General features: G+C 41.3%; 1 protein-coding gene across 1 annotated transcript; it reads right to left on the reverse strand.

The window, feature by feature from the left end:
* Positions 1–6,840: 6,840 nt before the first annotated feature.
* Positions 6,841–15,111, reverse strand: ripk4 (receptor-interacting serine-threonine kinase 4). The gene is made up of 8 exons (XM_068331236.1): positions 14,806–15,111; positions 12,402–12,693; positions 11,583–11,731; positions 11,372–11,421; positions 9,895–10,053; positions 9,344–9,459; positions 8,656–8,896; positions 6,841–8,567 (listed from the first exon to the last, which is right to left on the reverse strand). The coding sequence occupies exons 1-8, from the start codon at positions 14,991–14,993 to the stop codon at positions 7,318–7,320; spliced, it is 2,445 nt and encodes an 814-aa protein (XP_068187337.1). The 5' UTR covers positions 14,994–15,111; the 3' UTR covers positions 6,841–7,317.
* Positions 15,112–16,110: the final 999 nt, after the last annotated feature.

Genomic DNA, 16,110 nt, shown 5'->3' on the forward strand with positions numbered 1-16,110 from the left:
ATATTTAAAGTTTTTAAAAAAAAAACCCAACATATTAACAAATAAATAAATAAATAAGTAAATACACGGTAGCTCAAGCCTTTGTTGATCTAGATATATAGGTATAGTATTGTATTTAGATGTACAGATATAGTTTTATCAATGCCTTTTTTGCACTTAATGTTACAACTACAATATCACAGGTTGTGGAGATGCAGGTCGGGCTACATGTTTGCATTTTGTGGAAACTAGCAGTATTACTATCTATTAAATGCTACATATCACCCTCAGGAGATGATAGAACCCAAGACCATCTAAAAGAGATGGCTTCTTGAATGACAGGTGCTAATTCAGTTGAAATGCCTTACAGTGTATCTTGAAGATGGAGTCTTGCGATAAAGTAAGAGCTTCAGCGGAGCAGAACATAATTCATTTGAATCAGCACTAACCAGTTGATGCTGAGAAGGAAAAGAGCTTTCATGTGTCTCTGAAATTCTCTGAAATTTGCAAATGGCCTGAAAACTGACATTAGGAAGAATGCACAGTACAGTTTTTTTCAGAAACTGAGCAGCAGTGTATACGTTCCATGATAAATGCTAAATAATAATGATAAATAATTGATAAATACAGTAGTTGAATAGTGATGCTGTTGGCGTGCTAAATGAGGGCACTTTAGAAACAAAGGAGAACTTCTTTCAGGACTTCTTTGATTTCTTTCAGATCAAGTGTTCCAAATTCATAGTACAGGTATTACCAGTACTAGATAATAATTCTATGTCATTAAGAAAAACATCAAGTTAAGTCATTCCAATTTGAATTAAATTGCAATAATAAGTACACAGTTGATCTGAACCTTCTGATGTCTGATTCCACTTTATATTCAGTGCTAGTTCTTCTGCTATTTCTGTTTGGGTTTTATCCATAGGTTGGAAAACACAGTTGTTGCCATGCAACACATGTAGGCTGCTGGTAAGAAACACATAAAGAATCTAATGTTTATCAAGTGTTCCTCTTGACTCTGTTTTTTCATAACTTTGCAATGACATGTTCATTGCAGCGCTTTCTTACTTTTGTTTATTTCAAGACACCATTAGGGAAAAAAACATGAATGAATGAGCACAGACACCTCTCAGAACCAGAAAAGCAAGGTGATGCTGATGATGTGGCCAGAAGGTGTTGCATTTGGTCAGATTTGTACCAGACTGAGATATACTTGACGTCAGTGGCTTTCAGCAGGCCTCCACGGCCTCTGCTTTGTGAACATCATTGAGTTTTTCTTGTTTGGTCCAAGTTTAAATTCACCTCCTTTAAAGTGTGCATTTCAGCAGTTTGGATTTTCAATAATTAAGTCTAAAAAATTCAAACATGTTGACGTTTAGCAATTTATAATAACCAAGGTGTGCATTGAGGAGCAGAGGTGGAGGTTGGACAGGGCTAGGGCCGGGCAGAATTTATTTGCTCATGGTCCTGGAAAATGAGGTAATAAATCAAATACCTTTTACGGTCGGATACCCATAGCCTCTAAGGTGAAGATCAAAATTAATTACCACACACTGAAGTGACTTTATTGTGACTTTTTGAGGAATGTTCGCTCCTAATAAGCTCTCTAAAGACTTCTAAGACTGTGACTAATTAATTAAAACTGTGACTTTCTTATGAGCAAAGTCATTCAGTGGTAGTAAAGCTTGTTCTAGACCACATATGCTAAACTCTCAAGCCCTGCTGATTCACCAACCTGTTTTATCGTGGAAAAAGTATAGTTGCAATCATTTCAAATTGAACTTTTCAGGTCAAAATATTGCAGGTACAATAAATGTACAATCTATTTTGCCTGCATTGGCTGTGTCTTGAATTTCAGACCCTTGTGTGATCAAGACCTTACAGACAATCATGAACTCCACACATATCACATATTACATTCAGGCTATCTGTGTCTGATTGAAACCACATGCATGTCTGTCACCCCTTGTGCAATGCTGCAACCCCCCAGGGAATATCCAAATGGTGCATCCAGCCATAATGACTGCTGTGTAACGACCATCATGCACGTGTCAGCGGTGCTTTTGCTGTTCACTTTACCACGTGTGTGTCTTGCACTGACGTCTTAAGGATGATCTAACAAATGGCAACGTCAGACTGCGTCTTGATGTACATAACACTTCCAGAAATTACACAATCTCGTCTCCCTTTCATGAGCAAGCGATGGTTTTCTCTGACTGAACCATTTTCTCTATGATAGAAATAAAAGTGTACAAGTGATCACAGAAAAAGTCAAAGTGATTTTTTATTGTTACTTATTTATTTACCCCTTTTTTTCTTCTTCTTCAAGCTGTAATGTAACTCAACAGGATCTGATTCTGAACAGGAGACGTTCAGCTCTTACAAAGAGTTTGCGCCATCTTCCGGTCAAAGAAGAGTGGTGCAACGGCTCGCACGAATAATTTAATTCACAGGGAAAAAGCAGACGATTCATCACAAACTAAGGCAACGAAATATTCTTTTTCAAACCCAGTAGATCCAATAATGCATCTTGGCTGTGAAGGTGGGAATTATTCATTTTTATTTTAATGTCAAGTTTCCTAGACAGAAGATCAGGCCAGGAATGGACAGACTGTCAAAATTCAAGAAACAAGCAAAAATAACATGAATGTCTAAGAAAGCCAGAGAGTAGGAACTATTACAGTCAAGTGGAGCGTGATTGGAGACGGGAAACAGGTGCCGCAGCAGCACAGGTTACCGGAATGAGTGGATTGAGTGGGAGTGAATTCAGAATACAGAGGACAGGAGGGAAAACTGGAACCATGACAATAAAGTTATAAATAAAGCAGTTGCACAATGATTTATAGGCAGTGCCTATTAAACCCGTGCCTATGTGCCTATGCACTAATACCATTAAAATACGCAGACATCATATAACATGACAATGCCCCAACAAACCAGGCTTCCTTTACAATCACACACACATCACATTATTGTCAGGCCGGAATCGAGGTTTCCAGGTCTGATGTCATCTGTACAGATCCTGACACATTCCCCGGCTGCTCGACAAACACACAGGGAGGACACATGTTGACACTGCGGTTGTTTGCTGGTTACCAGGACATGTTTTCAACTTCACAGATGCTTTCCACTCAGGTGGACTTTAAACATCACCCAGTTTAGTAGTCGTGTTGTTCAAATGGGCCTTTCCCGGAAAACACTTTCCCCCTCTGATCGCAAACAATTTGAGTCAGCAAGTTTTGAGTTAAGTGTGTGATGTTGAAGGAAAAGCTAGACATGAGATTTTTAAACTCAGCTTGTAAAACTTTCATACAATGATTAGGGATCCTCTACAACCCTGCCTGTGTGATTTATTGGATTATATGGCATTGCATTGATGCAATGAGCATTTTATTTGCCGTGAATCATATAACTCATCAGTGTTGGATGTGCCCACATTCACATTTTCATCTAGGCTCCACATCCACAAGTTGCAGCTTGCATTGCCTCTCAGATCTTGTTCAGCGAGTTCTGTTAGGTTACAACAAGAGAAGAGCACAAAAAAAAAAAAAAAAAGTGAGTGGAAAAACAGCCCACAGCATTTTGAAATAAACTCAGCAATCAGTCAGAACACAGAACAGGTGTTGTTGCTTTTGCTGCTGTTTTCTTTTTAGATGATCTGAAGCTGGAAAAAAAAAAACCTGCTTATGCTTGCATCATTTTAATCTATGTCTGATGGGGACGATTTCCCACTAGTAAAAAGTTTTTAGTGGGAACGCATTAATGCATTTATATGAGTTCATCAGAGCGGCAAAGTGTGACTCAGTCAAAAACAAAAAAACCATCCCTATCATGTAACCCGCAATCTAACAAAGGAGCAACCAGACACCTTGTCTTGCATTCCCTGAAACATCTTGTGTCAATCTTAAAGGAACAGTGACAGCAAGGGTTCTTCAAAGCGGCAAATGAGACGTGTCGTGATCTATAAAAAAAAAAAAATCAGAATTTTTCTTTCAAATTTACATATTTGTGTAATGAATATTACAAAATTGTCATCTAAAAAAAGGTGTTAAAATTATATAAATACAGTTTTGTGGAGAAAATACCTTAATTCTAGTGAAATAATCAGGGAATATTACATAAGGAAAAAATCAGGCTAAATTTAAAAAAGTAAAACTCCAAACTAAAATTTTTCTGCAATGTTGAAAAATACAAAGGTCTAGAGTAGTACAATGATCCTCAGAGGAGATTAGATGTGGAAAATGTATTAATGTGTTGTGATCGTTGCTTTTGTAAGACTTAAATGACTCGTCGGATCATTTTATAGTTCTTACGCTGAGATAAGTAACTGTGATTCATTCTGGGATGTTTAACTACTGCTGTCTAAATTGACGCATATTACTCACCAGCTGAGACAGGGAGTAAATGAATACATATCACTATCACAAAAGCAGATAATAAATATATCGTTGTAGTGTGGCTTTAAATAACCGAGTGGTGTGTGTCAATAAACAGATTTTGTTCGATATTCAAGGCCAACTTTCATAATACTTGAATCTACGTAGTGTATGTAGATGCCATCTGAGGCTGGAGACCCCAAGATCCCCGGCAGCTGTTCTGGAAGGCAGGTCCATCCCCATCCTGTCCGTAAAAGCATGAAAACCCACAGCTTAATTTGTGAGGCTGAAGAAAGCATCCATCGGGGCCTCAGGCTGCTTTCCTTCATTCAAGGCTCCGTGATTAATGAAATATCACAGAATGCCTTCCCGCATCTTTCATCAAGGTGTGATGAATTTAAGAGCAGTAATAACAGGAACTGACTCATGAACGAATGTCTTTAAATACATATTTAGTTGTTGTAATAGTTGTTGAACTTCTACTTAGTGTTTGGACAACTGCTACTAGACTGGATGACATTCAGATGAACAGACAATCAGTTAATGGTATTATTTTTTTTAAAAGGCTGAAGTGTTAAGAATGTATTTTTACATGAACGCATCAGTCATATTAATATCACCTTCACCATCGACTGGAGACACAACGAAGGCTTCTAATAAGTGTTCATCATAAAACAAATAGTACCTGGTTAAAAAAACAGAATTATTCACACAAAACAAATACCCATAAAAAACAGTTATGCTTTCATATGTTTGAATATTTGGTAATATTTCGTTTTATTATCAGTAAGAGAAATATTAGCTGACTAAATATGTTGTGCTTACACATACTTATACTTTACCAGTATTAATATATTTTAGTATTTACATATGCTTTTCTTTAAGCACTTCTAAAAAAGGAATAGAAGGTTCATAGAAGTTAAAGCTTTGTTTTCATCCAAAATTATTATGGACTAAAATTGCTATATGCAATTTCTTGTGCAAAAAGTTTTATGGTTTGAGCTTCTCAAATGTGAGAATTTACTGATTTTATAATTACTTTTGTAATTACTGGAATTTTTATAAACTTTTTTTTTAAAAGTTTTGGAGCATCGATTCAACAATTTCTTTACTAAATTTTCATTTGCTTAGGATTTTTACCGAAATCTCGATAATCTTCGGTTCTTTTTGATATGTTCCAACCCAGTTAAGCTGTGAAGCTCCAGAAATGCTTGTGGACAAAGGAACTTTGTGAGAGAATATGATTGATGAATGTTGGGTTGAACTGTCCCTTTAATCTTAGGACAAATAAAGGAAAGATTATCTAATGTACTGCTTGGCATAGCCTGAAAAAAAAAATCCCACAATACTGGAAATCTCTAAATAACACAAACTGAACCTGCCAGTCAAACTAAACACCAATCTTGATGGGAGATAGAGATTAAACTACAAGAGAATCATGATATTCCTCATCTGTGGAACTGAGACGCATCACCAGGCAACAGGCACGATAAAGCCCCATGTGTACACACACACACACACACACACACACACACACACACACACCTCTTTGCAAACACAGCTCATAAAAACAGGACAATTATAAGCTCCAGCCACCTGCATTCAGGTACTCTGACTCTGAGGAGTCGAGGCCCTGGGGCGTTGTGGATGGCATGTTAGTTTTAGTGAGTGATGAAAAGCAGAAATGGTCTAAGGAATTAGCCAACAGGCTGCAACTGCAGGTAAAACATCAGCAGCCCGTCTCACTCATCTATCATTCAACCGTATGTGAGCTCCCTTAGGGCCAGTTCCCATGCTCTGTGGGGTCTGGAGCAAATACATAATAATCATAAGACAGCAGACGAGGCTACAGATGCAGACATGCAAACTCTGGCCGACTTCAAGGCGGATCGGTCCAACGCTGTCAGACTGAAACAAGACCCGGTCTCCAGAGAACCTGCAGTAACATGAGGTGTTTAAGCCCTCAAAACCGCTTTCACTTCTGTTTAGAGAACAAGTATTTCATTGTCAGAGTTACGTTTAGATTTCAAACTTGATAACCAAGGATCTAATTATAATTTTCATTAATTTACATAAGATTGAGAAAATGTAGTTTCAAAAAAAGTTTTCATAGTGTAAAGATCTTTTGAAAACCTAGAACATTGTCTTTCCTGAATTTTCTTTCAAATTTCTTTTTGCCTTATAAAGAGTTAAATTATTAAGAATGTAAAAATTACAAGAATTATTTACAGCTTGGTTAAAATGTTATGACATTTAAAAAAAAACAACGTTTAGTTATACCATTGATCACACCCTAGTCCCAAATTTGACTGCACCCATAGTTATTGTATGTCCAAGATTTTTTGTCTCCTCCTCAGCTGTCCATGTGACCCAAAAGGCTAAAATACCCCAAATAAATAATTTAAAAAAAAATTTTCTAATAATTTGTTTGGTTGTATAATACGAAAAAAAGCAAAGTTCAAACATTATAAAATGTTTAAAATGATTTAATGGATGATGCAGCACTGATATGTAACAGGTACAGAACACTGAAGTTTAACTTTTATTTAATTCAATGGCTCTGATGATCTAAATCATTCACCTGACAAGGCTTGTGACCAAAGATTGTACACCCCAAAATATCACTTACAGGCATACCAGCTGCAGTAAAGTATAGTGAAAGGTCCCCAGAGGTCACAGGCTTCTTAATCGTAATACACAAAATGCGCTTGTTAAGTAAAAATAATTGTGCTTCAGTACAAAAAAATTGAACAGTTTTTTCTACATACATACAGTGTACACATTTACATAAACCTTTTACGACCATGAGGTAAATACCTCCAGTGTCAAAAGGGCTTTTGAGTCCGAAAAGCTGTCTTGGGTCTGGAAAGACCCTTCCCCCACCTTTGAGGCACCGGTTGAGTATAAAAAGAATGACGTTAAAAGCAGTTCCGTACATTGTCATTTAAGACCCTTACTGTTGTTAGCAGGGCGCCGAGGCGCACTGCGAGCCTGCTGGTTGCGAAAAGTCTCTGTTGTTGTGTTCTGTCAGTTTGAGTATGACCACTTTCCTGGAGAGCTGCCTCACCGGCGGTGGTGGAAGCTGCTCCGCAGGTGGCGGCGCCGAACTGTTAGCGACAAAGTTTTTGCAGTCCTGTGGCAGCAGCATTGTGATGGCGTTGGAGTGCCCGCCCCGCACCGCCAGGTGTAATGGGGTCATGCCCTGTTCGTCTGACATGGCAGCAGCGTCTGGACAGTGAAGGAGGAGCTCTTTGAGGACCTCGTCGTGTCCATTCTCTGCTGCCAAGTGGCAGGGGGTACGCAGGGCCTCGGTGTACCTGTAGGGATCTGCCCCCTCTTCCACCAACATCTTGACCGTGGCCAGGTGGCCTTGCTGGGAGGCGAGATGGAGAGGAGTGAGTCCTTGGGCGTTCTGGGCGTGGATATCCGCTTTGTGTTTGATCAAAAGGCGGGACGTGCTGGTGTGTCCAGTTTGCGCCGCTACGTGTAGAGGCGTATGCAACCCGGCAGATATCATGTGAATATCCGCTCCCAGTTCAATCAAGATCCGGGCCACTCTGTACTGCCCCCTCTGGGACGCCAGGTGCAGAGGCGTGCGGCCATCTGTCGTCTGCCCGTCCACATCAGCACCGGCTTGTTTCACTAGTAGCTTCACAATGCCCAGATGCCCTTGCCAAGCTGCCAAGTGCAACGCCATCCAGTCTTCCTTACCCTTAATTTGAACATCAGCACCACGGCTCAGCAGTACGCGGATTACGTTCTCCTGACCGTGCTGACAGGCAACATGAGCCGGTGTGCGTCCTTGACCATCGATCTCATTGATACCCGCGCCCCGGTCCAACAGCAGGCGGGTGATGGCGTCATCCCCATTCTGGGCAGCCCAGTGCAAAGCTGTGTACTGGTCTTCATCCTTGGCGTTGACATTGGTGCCTCGTCGACCAAGCAGAAGCTCTGCCAGCAGCTTCAGATGCTTCTCCGTGGCCAGATGCAAGGGGGTGGAGCCATGAGCATTGGCATGGTTGGGATTGGCATTGTTCAGGAGCAGGAACTTGACGGCCTCCTCATTAGCAAAGGCGACGGCGTGGTGGAGCAGACTGTCTCCACCTTCAAGGAGGAGATCTACATCTTGAGGTTGTAGGATCTTCATCAACTTGGCAGTGTCTTTTGTCCTAATGGCTTCACACAATTTCCGTCTCTGGACCTCAGCAGAATCTGGGCAATATGGAAGAAAATGACGAGTTTGAGGCAAGTTATCAAGAGGTAGTTTCAGTAGTAGAGCAATTCCTGAAACAGTCCTTACCACATGTGTTTTCTTTCTCAAAAGAAAGCGTGATAGAGTCTTGGGAGGAAAAGGCTGAATCAGCCGAGGAGATGCCAGACAGTCTCTTGCAAGTGTTTTCTTTGCTGTGGCAGCCTTCCTCCTTCACCCGATCGAAGCTCCTAGAGATCCCAGAATCCACCTGACTCAACAACTCTGACAGGCTGCAATTTTTTTCCGGCAGCATAGCCGACTTTGGACGCACCATCTTGTTGTCTTTCACCTGCGAACGACACATTCGGACAAGCTGATCTTCTCGCATTCTCTGTTAAATTCCATTACATTCACACTCAGGTATGTAGATGCACTGAACATTACGGACATAACAAAGAAGGTTGAACAATCCCATCAGTCGGCATTCCTATTCGGTGATGCAACTGTTGTTAAGGATCAAGCATTTACACAACGCACATTTACACAATGTATGACTTAAGAAGTCAAAACTGTCTGAAGTGTTTAACAGATAAGCCTTCCATTTCCTGGTGGAATAGTTACACATTAATGGAATACAGTATATGTGCACTTTAAGACTCGAGTAAAAAGCAACATATGAGAAAATTGGAGTTCATGTGACTTACAGAATCTTTGGAAAGAGTACAAAACCAATATCGTAAGTCATGGTGTGTTCTTATGTATATCAAGATGATAATATAGTTGCGTCATTTGGTACCTGGTCACTTGTGAGTGCCTTAGGGGACGTGGGAACTGGCTCTGATGCTGATAAGGTTGGTGTCCCTGGTTCCTCTTGAGGCTTATAGCAGAGCTCCTCAGCTTCAGATGTGATTTCTGTGAGGATAAGAGGTTCCAGTTCAGGATTTTGGGAATAAATTAAGGTTAAAATGAATGAAAAAGGAGAGAAAGCAACATTAAAATAAGGAAACTTTAATTAGCAAATCACAGCCCTTAGCTGTACAGGTATTTTCAGCTATAGATGACCTGACCCCTTATTCATTGTATCCGAACTGCTGGAAATATGATCAATTGTGCATCGTAGCTTTTTAAATCCTATTTCCGAGAAACTACTGATTGCGCAAGAGGAATCTCGAGCAGTGAAAGTCTACATTGGTTGATTGAACCCATGAGCCAGCACAACACCATCAACCTCTGTTTTTAGAAACCTGTTAGATGTGTTCGCTGTGTAACCAACATTGATTCATGGGCTGTCATCATGACAGAAGGAGGCTACCATTTTCTTTGCTGTAGTAGAAAAGCCCATCTTACCTTGGAAACTGGGTCTGGCAGCAGGGTTTGTGGTCCAGCAGCGCTGCATGAGGCTAATGAATCCTGTACAGACTGCAGGTCGATAGCGTGGAATGGAACCCAAGTCTGGACGTACCCCCTTCACCACCTTCACCATGATCTGAAGGATGTTGTTGTCACCTGGAGGTAAAACAATCAGAATAATATTTGTTTAAAATAAACACTTTTATATACTGCACATTTAAAAAAAAAAAAAAGAAAATCATGAAAAAGTCCACTTGCTCAAAGACTACCATGACCTCGAAGAATCAGAATCCACACCAACACACACGTTTTGTTTCATGATTGTGAGGTGCATGAATCTGACCACAAACATTTCTCTAGTTAACATCCTGCAGCATCAGACAAAATAATCTAAGGTGTGTGTCTATATAAACACCTTATCACAATCTTCTGGTGCACTCAGATAAGACGAGCGCTGTTATTTCCATCAGGGAAAAGTTCGTCGGATCTGGAGTCTTTTCTCTGACTGTGGGATTGGCCGATCATTCAGGACAAACAGGTAGAGGCCTTAATCACGGGTCCTTTACTTCCTTATTGTGGCTTTTATGTGCAAGTGGAGGAGGTTGATGATGGAAAGGGGCGGTCACACGGCCACTCCTCAATTTCTAAATCTGTGTGAAGCAGCGTGGGCGAGGCCATGCCAACCTGGAGACCCTCATCTAACACTCAAAAAAAGAGTCTGATTGCAGCGAAGTGACCTGACACCTGATATGCCTGGGAAAAAACGATACGCTATATGCCAGCCGAGCCCCGTTCAATCACCTGCACTGGAATCCACTGAGTAAACACAGACAGCACCTGCACACACACACATACACACTCGAGTGGTGCTACCTATGCGTTCACCTTGCTTTATCTCTACCTTTCATGTGGTTGTAAAACCCTCCTCTTTCCATGTAAATTAATTAAGAGTACAGAGGGACAAAAATAGATATTTACAGGAAGTCTTATTCTGATATCTGTTAAATTAAATATTTACCAAGTAGAACGCACAAGAAGAACTCATCTGTATAAGATAGGGTAAACTATGTAATTCCATGCGGAGAAATTCTGACTTTGTAAATATACATGTACTGTACATCCAGTTGGAAAACAATATGGATGCTGTTTAGTGACCAAATTGATGTCCAGTAAGGTTTATATCAGTAATACTGGACTAAAGTATTGAGTTTGTTTTAATTATTACAGCTTTCAAAGAAAGAAATTGTAAGCTTTACCATATGAGAAACGTATCACAGAAAAATAAAAATAGTAAACACAGAGTAAACGATGTGTTAAAAACAATAAAGTCTGTAATATACTTTCACTCATCAGAGACTCATCCTATTTTGTTCAAATCAAGTATTCTGAGCTGAAGCTCGTATTTACCAATTTCCTGATGGCTCATGAACGAAGCATTACTATAGCTAATGTGTGCATGTTGGTATAAACTGACCTTGGTAGGGTTTCTTCTGTGTGAGAATCCCCCAGATAACAATGGAGAAACTGGATTAGAGGCAAAAAGAGAATAAAAGAGTGTCAAACAACACCAAGAAAAAAATAATCAAAATGAAATTACAATAATTTAATTGAGTTTGTTGACTATTTGTCAAAATATTCCTATAAACAGCTAATATTCCAGCTATTTAAAAAAAACAACAAATCACCTGTATACATCATGCTTGGTGTCCGACACTCTGTCTTTCTCAATGATGCTTTCCGGTGGCAGATAGGCGATGGTGCCACAGAAGCCGTCTCTACTCATGTCATCGCTCCGTGACAGGCCGTTCCACCGGGCCAGGCCAAAATCAGATATCTGGGGGGGGGGGGATCAGATAAGATGCTCAAACAGGAAAACCTCTCAGCGTTTCTCAGAAAGACACTGATGACTAACTTTGCCCACTCAGTGTGACAGGCTGCTATTCTCTTATTATTTGCACTCAGCGGTGTGATGAGGGCATCGCAGCCGTGTCCCAGCCTGCAGGAGAGTGTTGAGGAGTGCACACCCAGACACACAGTGGGAGATTTAACAGGCGAATTAATCCTGTCTGAACAGGCCCGGGTGAGGTGTTTACATACAGGTATTAGAGTCAGAAGCAATGGTTCCCACCCATTGCTCCCCCGGACAGGTGCCTTGAGGTTGAACACACACGTGTCTGCCCAGAGTGAACGCAGGGCTGCCATTTTTAAAAAGGATCAAAAGGGGCAGAAACAGCCCACTCCTCAAACCTCACGGAACACTAAAAAGGTCATGTTAAGATGTTTGCTTTATAGCAAAGATTGTGGAATTTCTTCATGTCAAATTTGTCTGAGGAGCTGTGAAAAAATTACATCCTCATGCTGGAGGTTTTTTTGTGTGTGCAGATTTTTATGGAGAGACAAAAAATATCTTCACAGTCTCACACCTGACTGAACAAAAACATTAGAATAAAAATAATTTGAACCATGTAGAAACTTTATGAATGACAATGTGATCAATTCTCTACCTTGACGTGATAGTGAGCATCCAGCAGGATGTTGGCCGGTTTGAGGTCCAGGTGGAGTAACGGTGGGTTCATACAGTGCAGGAAGTTCATCCCCACCGCCGTCTCGTGGATGATGCGGAAGCGGAGCTCCCAGGGCAGGGGCTCGTTGGCCAGCAGGGTCTCCAGGGAGCCGGTCTCCATGTACTCCATGACCAGACCGTGAGGGTTCTCGCAGATACCGTACACCGGCAGGATGTAACGGAACTTGGCCGCCTCCATCTTCTTAGCCTCTTCGAGCAGCTCTAAACGATCCCTAAGATATAAAAAAGATTATTTAACCTTACATCGGCATTGGTGAGTCCGGTTAAAGTCACCAAACAAAGCCAACACCCAACATAAAGACATGCATTTCAAACATTAACTTAATGACTCTTTGCTTCACTGAGCTGGCACAAGATTTGTCCTCCAACAAATTCCAGGACTTTACTCGCCCCCACAGAGCTGCCATCTATGCCAACTGTTTCCTAGCATCAACCTCAGAGGTTGCTAACAAATTCTCCCGGCTTCATCCGAGCTATCCCGAGGATCTTTCAGGACTCAGTCTGGAATGCACCAGAAGAGAATTAAAACAGAGCTCTTGTTCTTTGTTGCTCAACCTTTGCACAGCTCCTTTTATCAGGCCACTGCTCCTGCTTACATACCTCAAACACAACTGTGCAGGTCAATCATGACCTCAGTGAACAATCTACTGCAAAGATTGCAAAAAAAAAAAGAAGAAAAAAAACAAACAAACATCTAAATGAGGACAGCTGAGAGACGCGAGAAAGGACAGGAAAGATTGAGGTAGGCTGGACAAGGAATTCAGTTTTCTTTTTTCATTAATAAAATTAGATTAGGCTCACAGAGGAGTGTCTATTATGAACTGAACATATCAGATTACCAAGAGATGGAAGCGAGTCTCTTTTATGGTCAGTACATGTGGAGGAGGCACAAACCTCCTGACCTGCCAAACTAGATTAATCAAACACTAAATGCAAGAAGGGTGAGTGATTGTTTGTTAAATCCTTCCTCTAATCCGAAGTGTTCTTCAGCAGCACCTCAGAACCAAACAATGTCCCTGCTTTTTTGCACGGAGGCCCCGGTAAGACCGGTTTTACAGCTTCTTTTATTGTCAGCGCCACACAGCAGCAGCCTGCAAATCCAGGCAGGACAAAGGTGGCTTTGAGTCGTTGCTCCTTAGTGTCACAAGGGGGTCACCGAAGGCAGCTGTCTAATCACTATTTATGTGCTCTGCAGATGTTTGGAGATGATAAAGTCTTTGGTTCAGGTTCAGCGGATGCTTTAAGTTGCACCGCAAGTTCTGGGAGGATATCAGTCATTTTGTCAATGCTGAAATCACCACTTCCTGCTTGTTTGACATATTTTGGTGACGTGACCGGATAAGGAGCTATAGATTGTAAACAGATGTTAACAAATAAAGTAAATTAGAGGATCAGTTTAAGAAATAACACTCAATCTCAGGCACAACTCTCTTCATTAATTATTGATTGGGGAATTAGAAATAGCTTCCATTTTTGGGGTCATATTTGCATTAAAGTGACAGAATTCTCAGTTCCGGGTGTGTGTTGGTGCACAGCAGAAACAAACGGAAAGTTGTGCTCCTGAAGGGGTCGACTCCTGAAGAATTGGACTCCGAATACACACACACACCCACACACACACACGACAGCTGACACCCACGCTTGCACTTACAAACCCCATGCCGCATTGATTGATGGTCATTCACAGGTATGCAAATAAGCGATGAGGGTTGTGCAATCCCTCGTGTGTGAGGAAACGACCACCTTGCTACATAAATTGAAATGCAGATGCATTGAGATTGAGATCAGCCCCTCCCTGAGGCAAACACATGAACACCGGGGTAGGCAGCGGCGAGTTTTTCATGTTAAGGTCTGGTTGAAGCTGGTAAACAGATATGACCCTTGGGTGTGAGGGCTTAGTTTACTTGTAGAGATGAATCAGCAAGTCAAAGCACCCTGTGACAAGACTTAACACTGTCTCAACATCTGATCATGGCCTCTTGTTTGCTGCTCAGGCGCCTTTTTTTTTTTCTGGCCAGACTGGCAGCGAAGTGAGTCACAAACAAACCCTGGAGTTCACCTTTCAAGGACTGGTAAGCGACAAGTCACTTCTCACAAGTACAGTCATGATGTGTCTGTCTGCTGTTAGCTCATAAACTGCTCACAAATAATGAATCTAATAGACTTCAACCAGCTGGAGGTGCATCTGTATGTTCAGTACAGAAGAACGGAAGGAAATAAAACACACAAACCAGACTGCTACAGGCTGAATTAAAGCTTTAACACTCCTTTGAGTCAATTCACAGGGAAGATTTAATCCACAAGCCTCAAAAGCTGTAACTTACTTTTCATCCATATGAAGGCAAGGTGGGCATTTGATAGCCAGCCATGTTTTCCACTGCACATGCCGGACTTTGTATACTTGTCCAAATCCACCTGCACCTATATTTCCCCAGCTGCCAAACTCAGAGGAATCAAAGGTCCTTAGCAGTCCCATATTCCCGTGAGGAGAATCTGGGACATCCATATCCATGTTGGGAAACCCAGCAGCTGGGTGAACTCCTGTTTTACTCGTCTCCAAGGAACAATCTGGGCAAGTGAACACACACACCGACCTGCCTGCGTGTGAGCTCTTCCTTGTTTTTTTCCCCTTGTCAAGATCAGTGACGCCCCTCCCTCTTTTCAGGTGAAAGAAGGGGTGGGGCTTGCTACCTCTGACATCACTTCCTGGTTTTTGAAACTCAACTAATCCAAACATGGCAGGTCACAGGTGGCACACAACACAGCCACAGTGTCTATTGACAGTTGTTTCCATCATGCCCCCAAGTCACAAGCTTTCTCCTATTTCTGCCGTATAAAGGAGGGAGTAACCACCGACATGAATCAGAGTCCACGAAGCCAGGAATGTGTGACTTCATAAACATATCTTTGTCCCCATGTAGATGATCATACAAATAAAGAACCGCTGGTGAAAAAGAGGGGACACGCTTTAACAATAGCTGAGTTATGTGATAGCAACCAGACTCATCGCTCCAGTTTGGGCTCATTGACAGAAAAGCTTCCAGAAAGCTGACATGAAAAAGTGTTTCACTGATGGAGGCTTCAAACATCTTGAACTCACATGTCTGCAGATGATAAATGATTATATTTATCCTATCTCACCACAGCTATATACCAGCTGACGGAAGTGTAATGGTTCAGATTGTTGAATTACATAATAATCATGAAATAGATCCCAATAATGTGTCCAGGGATACATCACTTCATGAGGTGTGACTTCACAGGTCCACACTCTATAAACTCAAAACCTTATTCTTATGCAGGGGGGTTCAAATAACATAAGTCATTATAAAACTAAATGAGCCGTTAGTCCCTGTTAAATACGCACACCCTGAAATAACACTCGGCTTCAGAAATAATGTTTTTAATGATAATAACACTGAATAACATTGAGATGACGCCTTTTAATGCCTTCCAGCATGAGAACTGACACAAACACCTTGGACCGATACGTGACCTTTGGTCGACGGATGATGGCTGTTCTTGATAAGTCAGCATTTTCCTGTTCCGCCTCATATATAAATTTGCTCATAATTTTTTTTGAGCAGCCATCCAGCGCCAAAGTTAAAGAAATTAAATAAGTCGTGGAT

Source organism: Antennarius striatus, chromosome 13 (genome assembly GCF_040054535.1).
Source record: "Antennarius striatus isolate MH-2024 chromosome 13, ASM4005453v1, whole genome shotgun sequence".
NCBI classification, from domain to species: domain Eukaryota; kingdom Metazoa; phylum Chordata; class Actinopteri; order Lophiiformes; family Antennariidae; genus Antennarius; species Antennarius striatus.

Coding starts and splice junctions, on each gene's coding strand:
- ripk4 (XM_068331236.1), bottom strand. CDS start 14,993: ATGGATATGGATGTCCCAGATTCTCCTCACGGGAATATGGGACTGCTA. Junction 9,460..9,894: donor TGCCAGACCCAGTTTCCAAG/GTAAGATGGGCT, acceptor TTATCCTCACAG/AAATCACATCTGAAGCTGAG. Junction 8,568..8,655: donor TGAGAAAGAAAACACATGTG/GTAAGGACTGTT, acceptor CATATTGCCCAG/ATTCTGCTGAGGTCCAGAGA.